This window comes from Piliocolobus tephrosceles, chromosome 1, assembly GCF_002776525.5.
Source record: "Piliocolobus tephrosceles isolate RC106 chromosome 1, ASM277652v3, whole genome shotgun sequence".
NCBI classification, from domain to species: domain Eukaryota; kingdom Metazoa; phylum Chordata; class Mammalia; order Primates; family Cercopithecidae; genus Piliocolobus; species Piliocolobus tephrosceles.
Genome location: NC_045434.1, coordinates 215,282,254 through 215,294,866, shown reverse-complemented (window position 1 = coordinate 215,294,866; position 12,613 = coordinate 215,282,254). Strand labels below are relative to the sequence as shown.

Below are 12,613 nucleotides of genomic sequence, written 5' to 3'. Positions count from 1 at the left end.
GTCTCGCTCTGTCGCCCAGGCTGGAGTGTGGTGGCGCAATCTCGGCTCACTGCAGTCTCCGCCTCCCAGGTTTAGGCCATTCTCCTGCCTCAGCCTCCCGAGTAGCTGGGACTACAGGCGCCCGCCACTTCGCCCGGCTAGTTTTTTGTATTTTTTTTTAGTAGAGAAGGGGTTTCACCGTGTTAGCCAGGATGGTCTCGATCTCCTGACCTCGTGATCCACCCGTCTCGGCCTCCCAAAGTGCTGGGATTACAGGCTTGAGCCACCGCGCCTCGCCTAGATGTGATTTAACAAAGTGAGAGGACTGAATGTCCGCAGCTGTCCAGGGAAATACTCTGTGGTGATGTGAAAATTCTGAATGACTCTGAGGCGCTGGGTCCAGCTTTGCTGGGCCTCACATCCCCTGCCTCTGCCCTTAGGTTTCCGTTCAGCCGCCCGGAGCTGCTGAAGGAGTGGGTGCTGAACATTGGCCGGGGCAACTTCCAGCCCAAGCAGCACACGGTCATCTGCTCCGAGCACTTCCGGCCAGAGTGCTTCAGCGCCTTTGGAAACCGCAAGAACCTGAAGCACAACGCCGTGCCCACGGTGTTCGCCTTTCAGGACCCCACACAGGTAGGAGGGCTCTGCGCCTTCTGTCTGGTCACATCCAGCCTGCACTGTTTACCAGCAGCTGGGGGCAGTGGGGGTGGCGGCATGTGCGGGAAAAGCCAAGGCCAAGAACTACAGTGACAACAGCACTGTTGCACCTCCGGGGTCCACAGCCCTGTGGCCCTGCTGGCCATGACCTCGGCTTTAAGGGAAGTCATAAATTAAAGCCACTTTAAAAATGAATCATTCTATGGCTGGATGTGGTGGCCCATGTCTGTAATCCCAGCACTTTGGGAGGCAGAGGTGGGCGGATCACCTGAGGTCAGGAAATCGAGACCAGCGTGGCCAACATGTTGAAATCCCGTTTCTAGGCCGGGCGCGGTGGCTCACGCCTGTAATCCCAGCATTTTGGGAAGCCGAGGCAGGCGGATCACGAGGTCAGGAGATCAAGACCATCCTGGCTAACACGGTGAAACCCCGTCTTTACTAAAAATAAAAAAAATTAGCCGGGCATGGTGGTGGGCGCCTGTAGTCCCAGCTACTTGGGAGGCTGAGGCAGGAGAATGGCGTGAACCCGGGAGGCGGAGCTCGCAGTGAGCCGAGATCGCGCCACTGCACCCCAGCCTGGGCGACTGAGTGAGACTCTGCCTCAAAAAAAAAAAAAAAAAAAAAAAGGCCGGGTGCGGTGGCTCACGCCTGTAATCCCAGCACTTTGGGAGGCCGAGATGGGCAGATCACAAGGTCAGGAGATCGAGACCATCCTGACTAACACGGTGAAACCCTGTCTCTACTAAAAATACAAAAATTAGCTGGGCGCGGTGGCAGGTGCCTGTAGTCCCAGCTACTTGGGAGGCTGAGGCAGGAGAATGGTGTGAACCCAGGAGGCGGAGCTTGCAGTGAGTGGAGATTGCGCCACCGCACTCCAGCCTGGGCGACAGAGAGAGACTCCGTCTCAAAAAAAAAAAAAAAGAAATCCCATTTCTACTAAAAATACAAAAATTAGCTGGGTGTGGTGGCGGGCGCCTGTAGTCCCATTTACTCGGGTGGCTGAGGCAGGAGAATCGCTTAAACCGGGAGGCAGAGGTTGCCTTGGTGGAGCTGGGGTGTGTGGGCCTGGCGCAGGAGGGGGCTCACAAAGAGTTGGATGCTGAAGCCTTGAGATCGGATTCTGGGCCACAGGAGCACCCACCTGGAGTGGGCAGGCAGAGCAGTGGTGGGACAGGCCACAGGCCAGCAGCTCCCTGTGCTGGTGGGTTTGTCGGGAGAGGAAAGGGATCGTGAGTGAAGAGTGGAGCCGATGGGAAGAGCAAGGTGGCCATGGAGCAAACCCACCCAGAGCGGCTGCCTGGGAGCCCTGCCCCATCTGTCCTCCCCAGCGCCCTTCCCAGATGGCCTCATGCACTCTGCCTCAACCTCTTCGGGTCGGCCGTCCCTTCCTTCAGGAAGCCCTCCTGGACCCTCAGACCCCAGCTGGCCTCCAACCCCTTCCTGCCCCTCCGTTTTCCTGTCCCCTGTGGCCCCTGCTGTCCTTCCTGTTTCCCTCATTGGTTTTGTCTTCTCCCCGGAACAGAGTCTCCATGAGAGCAGGGGCTGCTTTCCCTGCTTCAGGCCCCAGACCCAGGACGCTGCCTGGCCCAGCACAGGCGCTTGGGGGTGTCCATAGCTGAGCACTCTCATTACTTTCATGTATTTGTGGTAACGTCTGTCCTGGAAAGATGATACTTGAGCCACTGGAAGTGGGGGACGTTTGTCATTGTAGCCCTCTGTGCTTCCAGTGCCAGGTTGGTGGGGAAGCTGGGTACGGCCCCTGCCAGCTCTGCCTTGTGGGCCCTGCACCGGGCTGGCCTGGGGGCTGCAGGTTCTGCATCAGTGGCGCCTCAAGTGGTGAGCTGGGCTTCTGCCGCGTGCTGGCCGTCGTGGGGCCGGGCGCCAGGCCCTGGGGTGACGCATAGGAAGTAGGTCTACAGGGACCTATTCAGGGCACTCTGACCATGATTTAGGGACATCTTTGGAGAAAGAGAAGCACACCAAGTGAGCAGTGTGAACTGGGTTGAGCTTCAGGTCCGTTTCACTTAGCAACCGTTCATTGACTGTGGCACGCAGTGGGCCAAGCAGCAGGGACAGCCATGATGCCCGAGGCCTGCCCTGAGCTCTGAGGGTTCTTGGGGTCTGCATCCACTCTGTGTGTCTCTTGCAGCAGGTGAGGGAGAACACAGACCCTGCCAGTGAGAGAGGAAGTGCCAGCTCTTCTCAGAAAGAAAAGGTGAGTGCACCGGACCAGGTACTTGAACGTTTAAATTATGCTGTGGGTTGAGACAGGGAGGCGGGATTTTCCCAGCAAGGCCGGCCTGCAGGGCTGTCGCCTTTCCTCATATGCCAGTTTGGATTCCATGTTTTCTGCAGGGAAGGCCCAAGCCTCTCAGCTTCCTTCTTTTTAATATAAAAGAATCTCAGTTGCTAGTAAGGATGGTGCCTGATTTCCTTTTTCTTTTCTTTTCTTTTTTTTGTGACAGAGTCTCGCTGTGTCACCCAGTCTGGAGTGCAGTGGCGTGATCTCGGCACACTGCAACCTCCCAGGTTCAAGTGATTCTCCTGCCTTAGCCTCCCGAGTAGCTGGGATTACAGATGCCTGCTACCACGCCAAATAAATACAAAAATTTAGCTGGACATGGTGGTGGGCGCCTATAATCTCAGCTACTCTGGAGAAAAATCACTTGAACCCAGGGGGTGGAGGTTGCGGTGAGCTGAGATTGCATCACTTCACTCCAGCCTGGGCGAAAGCGTGGAACTCCATTCCAAGGGAAAAAAAAAAAAAAGTTGGCTGGGTGTGGTAGTGTGTGCCTGTAGTCCCAGCTACTCAGGAGGCTGAGGCAGAATTGGTTGAACTCAGGAGGCGGAGGTTGCAGTGAGCCAGGATCATGCCACTGCACTCCAGCCTGGGTGACAGCTAGATTCCGTTTCAAAAAAAAAAATTTAGCTGGTCATGGTAGTGGGTGCCTGTTTAATTCCAGCTACTCAGAAGGCTGAGGCATGAGAATTGCCTGAACCCTGGGGGCGGAGGTTGCAGTGAAGTGAGATCGCACCACTGCACTCCAGCCTGGGTCACAGAGCGAGACTGTCTCCAAAAAAAAAAAAAAAAAAAAAAAAATTCAGTTCCAGGGTGTGTGCTAGGAAGAAGCCGGCAGTTTGTCGAGGGGCGCAGACCCTGGAGCTGGTCCCTGGCTGTTGCCACTCCCCCAGAGGGACAGGTAGTAGCTGCGGGAGGGCCCTGCATCTACAGGGCTATAGTGCCTGACTCCGTGCTGCTGTTCCCAGGTCCTCCCTGAGGCGGGAGCCGGAGAGGACAGCCCTGGGAGAAAGATGGACACTGCGCTTGAAGAGCTTCAGTTGCCCCCAAATGCCGAAGGCCCCGTAAAACAGGTAAGACTGAGTGCAAAGGTCGCCTGTGCTTGGACCCAGGATGACTTGCTCCAAACAAAATGGAAACCAGTGAACACCCGCCATGAGACCCGTGTGGCGGGGCAGGGTGTGCAGCCTGCGTTTCAGAGCTCCCCAAATTCTCCACCATGGTGTGGGCACATCTGGATTTTGGGAGACCAGCCAGGAGCGTCCGGCTGCCTGGGGGTTGTGCTGGGTGCGTGTCTGGTGGCCTGCTCACCCTGGCCCGCCTTCCTGCTGGTGATGCAGCTCTCAGCTCTCACTCCCCTGTCCTCAGGTCTCGCCATGGAGGCCGCAAGCAACAGAGGCTGTTGGCCGGCCGGCCGGCCCTGCGGGCCTGAGAAGGCCCCCGTCCAAGCAGCCATCTGATCACAGCTATGCCCTTTTGGACTTAGATTCCCTGAAGAAAAAACTCTTCCTCACTCTGAAGGAAAATGAAAAGCTCCGGAAGCGCTTGCAGGCCCAGAGGCTGGTGATGCAAAGGATGTCCAGCCGCCTCCGTGCCTGCAAAGGGCACAGGGGACTCCAGGCCAGACTTGGGCCGGAGCAGCAGAGCTGAGCCCCAGAGGCTCCAGCCGCAGAGGCGGCAGTGGCACCAGGGCCGGCAGGGCTTTGGAGCTCTGGCTGTGGACATCTTTGTCTGCTGTAGACACTGAGAGAGTTGGCCGTGAGGCCTGCCGGGCGCGGGATTGAGGCAGTAGCCAAGCTCCCCGGCGAGAGCCCCGACGCCGTCCGGGGGACGTTTAGAGGCATGGCACTGAGTGCACGTCTGTGAGCATGACGAGCTTAACCTCCCACGGTAACGGCAGTCCAGGCTGAGGCTGATTCTGGACGCTGTCCTATCATCAGCACACGCAGAGCGAGGGTTGTTGGAAGGCCCAGTGTGGGAGATGTTCCTCAGGGAGGAAGCCATGTGACGGGCCCCACTCTGTGGCCGATGTGTGGTCCCCTCCTCCATCAGCCTGGACAGCAGCTCAGGGTTCTAAGGCGTGACTCCTGTCCCGGCCTGGTGTGAGCGGGCAGTGTAATAAAGTGTCTTTCTCTCTGGTGTCACTCCCGTCATTTTCTTTAGTGCCGTGATTCCTTTTGCCAAGAAGACTGACTTCCATGGCTGGGTGCGGTGGCTCACGCCTGTAATCCCAGCACTTTGAGAAGCCAAGGTGGGTGGATCACTTGAGGTCAGGAGTTTGAGACCAGCCTGGCCAACATGGTGAAACCCCATGTCTACTAAAAAGACAAAAATTAGCCGGGCATGGTGGCACACACCTGTAGTCCCAGCTACTTGGGAGGCTGAGGCAGGAAGATCAGTTGAACCTGGGAGGCAGGGTTTGCAGGAAGCTGAGATCGCTCCACTGCACTCCAGTACTGTCACTGGGTGACAGAGCGAGACTCCGTCTGATAAAAAAAAAAAAAAAAAGACTTGCCTATTTCGTCTAATTTATAGCTTTAGTGAATTAAAGAAAACAAAAGTTCTGGCCTGATTTCCTAACTCGGGGTCTATTTCTCAGGCAATGTTTAATGTAGAAAATGGAACCCCAGCTTCACGTGAAGCCCTGTGGTTGAGTGAGGAGTGGAGGATGGGGAGGAGGCCTCTGGGGAAGGGGTTCCCTCCCTCCTGAAAATGAACACATGAGAAACAGAAGAGCGCCAGCCTCTGCTTTCAGGAAAGGTTTATCGTGGTGCCTTCTGTACAGTCGACTGCAAATGAAACGCAGAGGAAGGTGCCCAGAAGCGCCTGTGGCAGAGGCGCATGGGAAGCCCGGGGCCCAGGCTCATGCAACAGGATGCTCACTGCGGCTCGGGCCGTGGGGCCGTCAGAGAAACCTTTTTAAAAAATGGAGATGATTACAGAATTGGACAACCTGAACTGCTTTTCAAAACCAGAAGGAGGAGGTTCTTAGCTGTTACTCAGATACCAGTGCTAGGGAGGGAGGCCTGACTTTAGCAACAGCTGTGGGTGGGCTGGAGGCCGGCGCAGCTTGGGGCCCCAGCGCCAGCTGTCTCGGCCACCGCCTGTGCAGCGCTTGCTCCAAGGGGTCAGCAAAAGCGACTGATGGCTGCCACTTCCAGGACCCACGAGACAGGCCTCAGGTAACTTTACTGCAGCCAAAGCCCAGGCTGGAAGGGGTCCCGGCTCTGCTGCATTCTGCATCCCAAGTGGGCACATGGAGGAAGGGTCTGAAGGAAGGCTCCGGAGCACAGGCCCTGGTGTCCCTGTGAGGACGCTGGACCTGCAGGAGCGGGGAGCTGCAGTGCCACCTGCTGGGTGCCACGGACCAGGCATGGGGTCCACGCCGCTGGGTTAGGTGCGTCTGATGTCTTGCCGAGCGCCTGGTCCCGTCCTCTTGAACTGCCCTTGCCCAGCACTGCACTCTGGAGGTGGGTGGTGCAGGCGGTGGAGGGACACAGGCCAGCTCAAGCCCGCTGGTGGCAGGGCGTTTTCCCACAGGGATACGGGAAGCCACCTGTGTCAGGGCCAGGCCCTGGGATCGGGAGTTACACCACCCTGTCCCAAGCCGAGGGGGCTGGCGGAATGATTTGAGCTGCTCTGGGAGTGGGGAAAAAAGACTAATTTCCAAACCCGTTTGTTCTCAGATAAAAAGCAGTTTTACAAACCCGCAATCTGCTCCAGATTCAAGCAGTACTATTTCAGCAGGAGGAGGTGGTCATGGGAAGTCAGCGCAGCAGACGCTCCCTGAGCCGGAGGCCTGCCTGCCTGCCTTCCACGTTGTTTCCCATGTTCAGGATTTCAGGAGAAGCAGCTCACGCTCCTGTGGTGGAGGGCAGGGTGTTCCACAAACACCTCCAGACCCAACCAAGAACTACGGGGCGGCGGGCTGCGGGCCACACGCATGCTCAGGGGACCCGGCAGAGTCAGGGCCAGGGCCCTTCCCTCCAGGAACCGGTCCTTGGTAAAACAGCCACGGGCCACGCTGCAGTCTGGTTCCCAGTGGGGCTGCCTCAGTCCTACCCCCAGCACCCTCAAAAGCTGGGGTGTCTGCATTGTCCCCTCACATAATTGATATGGTACCACCTCCTATAATAATAATATAAAATAAAAACATCTGATGTCTGGGTTTTTTCCCTGTTTCCAAATTTGTAGACTCCCAGGAAAATATTTTTTGCAGCCTTTTAAAAATCTTGTTCTTGGCAGTTTATCCATCTGTATCGATCCTGTGGGCTGTAAAGGAGAAGACAGACACAGGTGATCAGAAGGTGGCTGTTCCCACACTCCTTTCTACTGATGGGGCTCAGCAGTCACCGGGACCAGTAGCTAGCTGGGCCCAGGTGAGGCAGAGCACCCACTGCCGAAAATCAGCTGCTTCTGGAACGTGGAGGTCTGCTTCATCCCCCGCCACTCAAGCCACAGTTTCCAACGAGCTCACTAATTCCACCTGTGAAAGGGCCCCCCCCCCCCCCCCCCCCCCCCTTTTTAAGGCACAAATCACAGGCTCTGGGTGAATCATGGGTCAAGGACTAGTTGGCGTCTCTGCTCCCAGGCAGGCAGCTGAGGGAAGGTGGCCGGCAGCTCACACACTGAGCAGCCGCTTTGAGGTCCCCGCCTCCGTTAGCTGGTGACTGTGAAGGGACGGCTACTCACACTGCTTTGGTATCCGGAGGGCCTCACTGTCCAGCACCATCACCTGATGCAGGACGCCCCGGAACTGATAGAGCACTTTCAGGTTCTTCTCTTCCCCCACACAGGGGTCATAAAAGCCAGGCAGCCCAGCCTGTAACAAACAAATTGCTCCTCTCAGTACTCCAGATGGTCTAAGACCAGCACTCCTCCTCACTACCACCGGAGGGGCAGTGTGCACAGGCTCTGACTCCCTGGGGAGATGCCAACTTTGGGGCTTGAAGAAAAAGAAACAAGAATTTTAAAAAGTTGCTAAGACTTGCTTCTTAATAAAGGCCCCATCCTCACACTAAGACAGGGCCACTAGATGATTTCTAGGGTGCCAGGAGCTCTCTGGCCTGAGCTAACCTGTATTTTCATCCTTCTGGATGGTCCACGCACCAGGCCCCAGAGGCGAGACTCACCCATGTTACAAGTGACCTCATGCTCTTTCTGCAATGAGGCAAAAATAAACAGAATCAAATGCCTTGAAGGCAGGCACGTGTTCTGTTTGCTGGTGTGGCTGGCCCACAGGCGGGGCTCAGTAAATCCTTATTGAGTGAGTGGTGAAAGAAATGACTGAATGAAGCAAATAGCTCCAACGTGGGTACTGCTCAGGAGCTGGGCGGCATCCCACGCAGTAGATGCCGATGATGGCAAAGATGCCACTTCAAGGAGCTAGGCTGTCCTTGTCAGACTGAAGCTATTCTTCAAACCACTGTTTGTTTTTTTTGAGACAGGGTCTTGCTCTGTCACCCAGGCTGGAGTGCAGTGGCACAATCACAGCTCACTCTAGCCTCAACCTCCTGGGTTCAACCAATCCTCCTGCTTTAGCCTCCTGGACAGCTGGGACAACAGGCACATGTCTAATTTTTTCTCTTTTTTGTAGAGATCGGGTTTTGCCATGTTGTCTAGGCTGATCTCAAACTCCTGGGCTCAAGCAATCCGCCCACCTTGGCCTCCCAAAGTGCTAGGATTACAGACGTGAGTCACCACGCCCAGCCCGTTCCGATCTGTGAGCACACCGCACGTGGTGGCTGGTGCTGCTGTACCTTGGAGGCCTCCGTGAGGATGAGCTTCGAGTCCTTCACCAGGCACTGCAGGGGCACAGTCACGTCAATCACCTTCACCTTCTCACTCTTCCTGCTCTTGTCATTGACAAACTTCCCGTACCAGGCATTGACGATGATGAGGCCTAAGGACAGACTCCGAGTAGAGGGAGGCCTTCTCCGGGCACCTCCCTGTGCCGCTTGGAGACCCCCAGCGCCCACCCTGGCTCAAGAGAGGACACATATTCTCACCCATTCTGGATTCTTCTGCCTCAATTATCCTTCGGACAGATTCCTGCATCAGCCGGACCTGCCAGAGAACAAGGATGACACAGTCAGGGCCCCACCAGGCCTGCTCCACCTCTGGTCAGAGGGCCCCAGGCAGGCAGTCTTGTCCATGCCAACAAGCCCGCTCAGGGCCTGGAAAGCAAGGGAGTGGGCGCCCTGACAGCTCTGCTACCCAAGTGGCTCGCTCTGAAACTCCTAGACTTAGGGCAGGCAGCTCTGGGTCAGAAGGTGAGAAGCACCAGAAACGGCATGACCCTCCCGTGGCCACCGGTGGGAGCTCCCTTTCTGGGGATCATAAATGTGTGGGTGGGATTTCTTGACCCAATAAAAAAACACTGCATGCGTTGTCAGCTTTAAAAAGAAAGAGATTTCACAGAAGCTGGAATCTCAGCTCCTCCTGAGAAAGGACCTGTGTTCTCCTGTGGCGCCATTCTACTGGGCATAGCTGTGCTGCCCACTCAGACAGGCATGTGCTCGCCAGGCCACGCACACGGCCCACAGCACCTGGGAGTGTGCTCGCCACTTACCCGGGAAGCCTGCTCCCTCCTGCTCCGTAAAAGGCAGAGCACTCAGAGGGAAGGAAAAGAGGCCAACACTCGCCACTTTAAAAAAGCCCTTGTTATGCTTTTGGAGAGGAACTGTCTTTAGGGCAGGGCCTGCAGAGCCCAGTAGCGCATCCCACAGTAAAGACTACATGGAGAGCCAAGTTGTTGGAGAAGAGAAGTCTGACATCCAAGGCCTTGAGACCAACATGTGGGGTGTGGAGTGTGTCCCCTACAGCCCTCGCTTAGGAACGGTGGGGCAGCACTCACAGCGGACTCCGCCTCTTGCTTCTTCTGCAGCACGTCGGTGGCGGCGCTTTCCCTCTGCTTCTCCAATTCCCTTACGCGAGAGGAACACAAGCCCCACGTTAGCGTGGCGCTGCCCAGCTTCCAGCCAACACAGCGCCTCCCGTGCTGGGCCCGCGCCCAGCAAACAGTCTGTCATCTTACTGGAGTCCCAGTTCTAGAACTTTAAAAAATATTCCCACGACAGTCTCAGGCAAGTCTGTTGGTCACAGGCTGGCAGCGTTCATTTTACCCTTAGATGGCTCCGCCCCACGTCCTCACCGAGCTGACGGGACACCCACTGTCAGTCTCTTTGGAAAGAAGACCCCACCGCACGAGAATTTCAGAGATCCCACCAATCTTGTGGGATTATTATTTTTCTTAATTTTACTTTTAAAATAGAGATGGGGGTCTCACTATATTGCCCAGGCTAGTCGCGAACTCCTGGGCTCAAGTGATCCTGCTGTCTCGGCCTCCAAAAGTGCTAGGATTACAGGCATGAGTTACTAAATAAGATTTTTGGTAGGAACAACTAATGCCACTTTGGACACAGAGACCTGCTTTCCCGTAACAAAGTATGGGCCTTGGGGTCAGCATATGCCTGTCCTCCCAGAAGACTGTTCCAAGCCTCAAGCCTCCTAGGGAACTAGGATTCTGAATCCAAAGGCCAGAGGGGCCCAGAAGAGGAGATTCCCTCCTTTATCTGAGATTCTCTAAGTGCAATGCTTTATTTACTGAATGAGATACTACGAAGTCACAAATCTATACCAGCTCTCAGTTTTCTGTAGAGATGCTTGCACTAATAATTTAGGTTTCATGGCATGCCCCAATGGATTATCTAAGAAACTGCAAAATAAATTGTGTTTCCATGACTTTCAAGACTATAGTTAATGCAGGCCCCTTACATAAGAATCCAGAACGCATTCCTCTTAAACTCAGGGCCGGGAAAGGAAAACTGTTTATTTCTTGAGGCCATGGTTTAGAGACTCAACACTTTTTTTTTTGAGACGGAGTCTTGCTCTGTCGCCCAGGCTGGAGTGCAGTGGGCGCGATCTTGGCTCACTGCAAGTTCCACCTCCTGGGTTTATGCCATTCTCCTGCCTCAGCCTCCTGAATAGTTGGGACTACAGGCACCTGCCACCACACCCGGCTAATTTTTTTTTTTTTGTATTTTTAATAGAGACGGGGTTTCACTGTGTTAGCCAGGATGGTCTCGATCTCCTGACCTCATGATCTGCCCGCCTCGGCCTCCCAAAGTGCTGAGATTACAGGCGTGAGCCACCGCGCCCGGCCTTTTTTTTTGAGACTGAGTCTTGCTCTGTCGCCCAGGCTGGAGTGCCATGGCGCCATCTCGGTTCACTGCAACCTCTGCCTCCCGGGTTCAAGCAGTTCTCCTGTCTCAGCCTCCCGGGTAGCTGGAAGTACAGGCGCATGCATGCCACCACGCCCAGCTAATTTTTCTATTTTTTAATAGAGACAGGGTTTCACCATGTTGGCCAGACTGGTCCTGAATGCCTCACCTCGGGTAATCTACCTGCCTCAGCCTCCCAAAGTGCTGGGATTACAGGCGTGAGCCACCGTGCCTGGCCGAGGCCCAACACTTCTATAACTCCAGTCCTTTCTAAGAGCAGGAATTACAAATGAAGAGAGAAAAGCAGTCCAACTACTGACGATGATGAGAAATAGTTAACATTTACCAATCGTGGCCCAGACATCAGCCTAAGCGCTTTACATGCATTAATTAACTCAGGTTTTCCTCATCACCCGACGCAGTAGGCTCTGTTATCCCCTCCATTTTAAGGGTGAGGAAACTGAGGCACAGGGCTGGCTAGTGACATGCCCATGATGTGTCAACTCACTTCTCTTTCTGAGCCCTGAGGTATGGTTTGATGATCAGACGGTGCATGGCAAAGTAGACCACTAGAGGCCCCACGGTGGCGTAGAACACGGCACTGGGCAGAAGCTGGTCCGTCAAGTGAATAGGGAAGAAGTATGTCTGACTGGCCCTGTTGAGCCTGGGGAAAAATACAAAAAACAAAACACCCAAGATGAATCAGGTTTTCCAGGGAAGGGCAATGGGGTGTTAGCCACAGGAGAACTTGCGCTGCATACAGTTGCGAGTTAAAGGAGGCTGCAGTCTGCTCCTTTCACAGTCCACTGCCTTCTGCTGGCCTCCTGTTGCAAAGTCTGGCTGATGGATCTGACACTGTGACAGAAGAAAGATCCCAGTATCTGCTGACCTCCAGTCAAAGCAACAAGAGGAACACTTCACAGGGTCAACGTCCCCTACAGGTGCATTCGGTCATAGGCTGGAGAGGACAGGAATGGGCTCCTCCAGACGGCACTGGAGAGTCACATCTCAGTCCTTAACTGAGGTTTCCAAAGAAGTTGGTGAAGACTTCAAAAGTTAGTCAGTTAAGAAGGTTCTGCTTCTAGTGGTGGCCGAGTAGCTCCTATTGGACCAACGCGTAAACTCTGGACCACATATAAAAAAATTTGGCCAGGCGTGGTGACTCACGCCTGTAATCCCAGCACTTTGGGAGGCCGAGTTGGGCGAATCACCTGAGGTCAGGAGTTTGAGACCAGCCTGGCCAACACGGTGAAACTCCATCTCTACCAAAAATACAAAAATTAGCCGGGTGTGGTGGTACCTGTTTGTAGTCCCAGCTACTCGGGAGGCTGAGTGAGGCGGGAGAATCACTTCAACCCAGGAGGCAGAGGTTGCAGTGAGCTGAGATTGTACCACTGCACTCCAGCCTGGGTGACAGAGCGAGACTCTGTCTCAAAAAAAAAAAAAAAAAAAAAAC

At 54.9% G+C, this 12,613-nt stretch overlaps 2 protein-coding genes across 4 annotated transcripts in view; one reads left to right on the top strand and one right to left on the bottom strand.

Moving 5' to 3' along the window:
- The window catches only part of THAP3 (THAP domain containing 3), an 8,524-nt gene extending 3,445 nt beyond the window's left edge, over positions 1-5,079 (top strand). The window contains exons 2-5 of one of the 3 annotated variants that reach the window (XM_023215225.1): positions 420-612; positions 2,789-2,851; positions 3,904-4,008; positions 4,304-5,079. In XM_023215225.1, coding sequence (XP_023070993.1) covers positions 420-612; positions 2,789-2,851; positions 3,904-4,008; positions 4,304-4,585 — 643 coding nt within the window. In that variant the 3' untranslated portion in view covers positions 4,586-5,079. Of the gene's footprint in view, positions 1-419; positions 613-2,785; positions 2,852-3,903; positions 4,009-4,303 lie in introns of all 3 variants that reach the window. The other 2 variants (XM_023215224.1, XM_023215226.1) reach the window with 2 other exon arrangements.
- A 600-nt stretch (positions 5,080-5,679) lies between these two features.
- The window catches only part of DNAJC11 (DnaJ heat shock protein family (Hsp40) member C11), a 74,440-nt gene continuing 67,506 nt past the window's right edge, over positions 5,680-12,613 (bottom strand). The window contains exons 11-16 of the mRNA XM_031934766.1: positions 11,666-11,821; positions 9,792-9,861; positions 8,944-9,001; positions 8,695-8,837; positions 7,628-7,757; positions 5,680-7,207 (exon numbers count right to left, since the gene is read on the bottom strand). Of these exons, the coding sequence (XP_031790626.1) occupies positions 7,182-7,207; positions 7,628-7,757; positions 8,695-8,837; positions 8,944-9,001; positions 9,792-9,861; positions 11,666-11,821 (583 nt within the window). The 3' untranslated portion in view covers positions 5,680-7,181. The remainder of the gene's footprint in view (positions 7,208-7,627; positions 7,758-8,694; positions 8,838-8,943; positions 9,002-9,791; positions 9,862-11,665; positions 11,822-12,613) is intronic.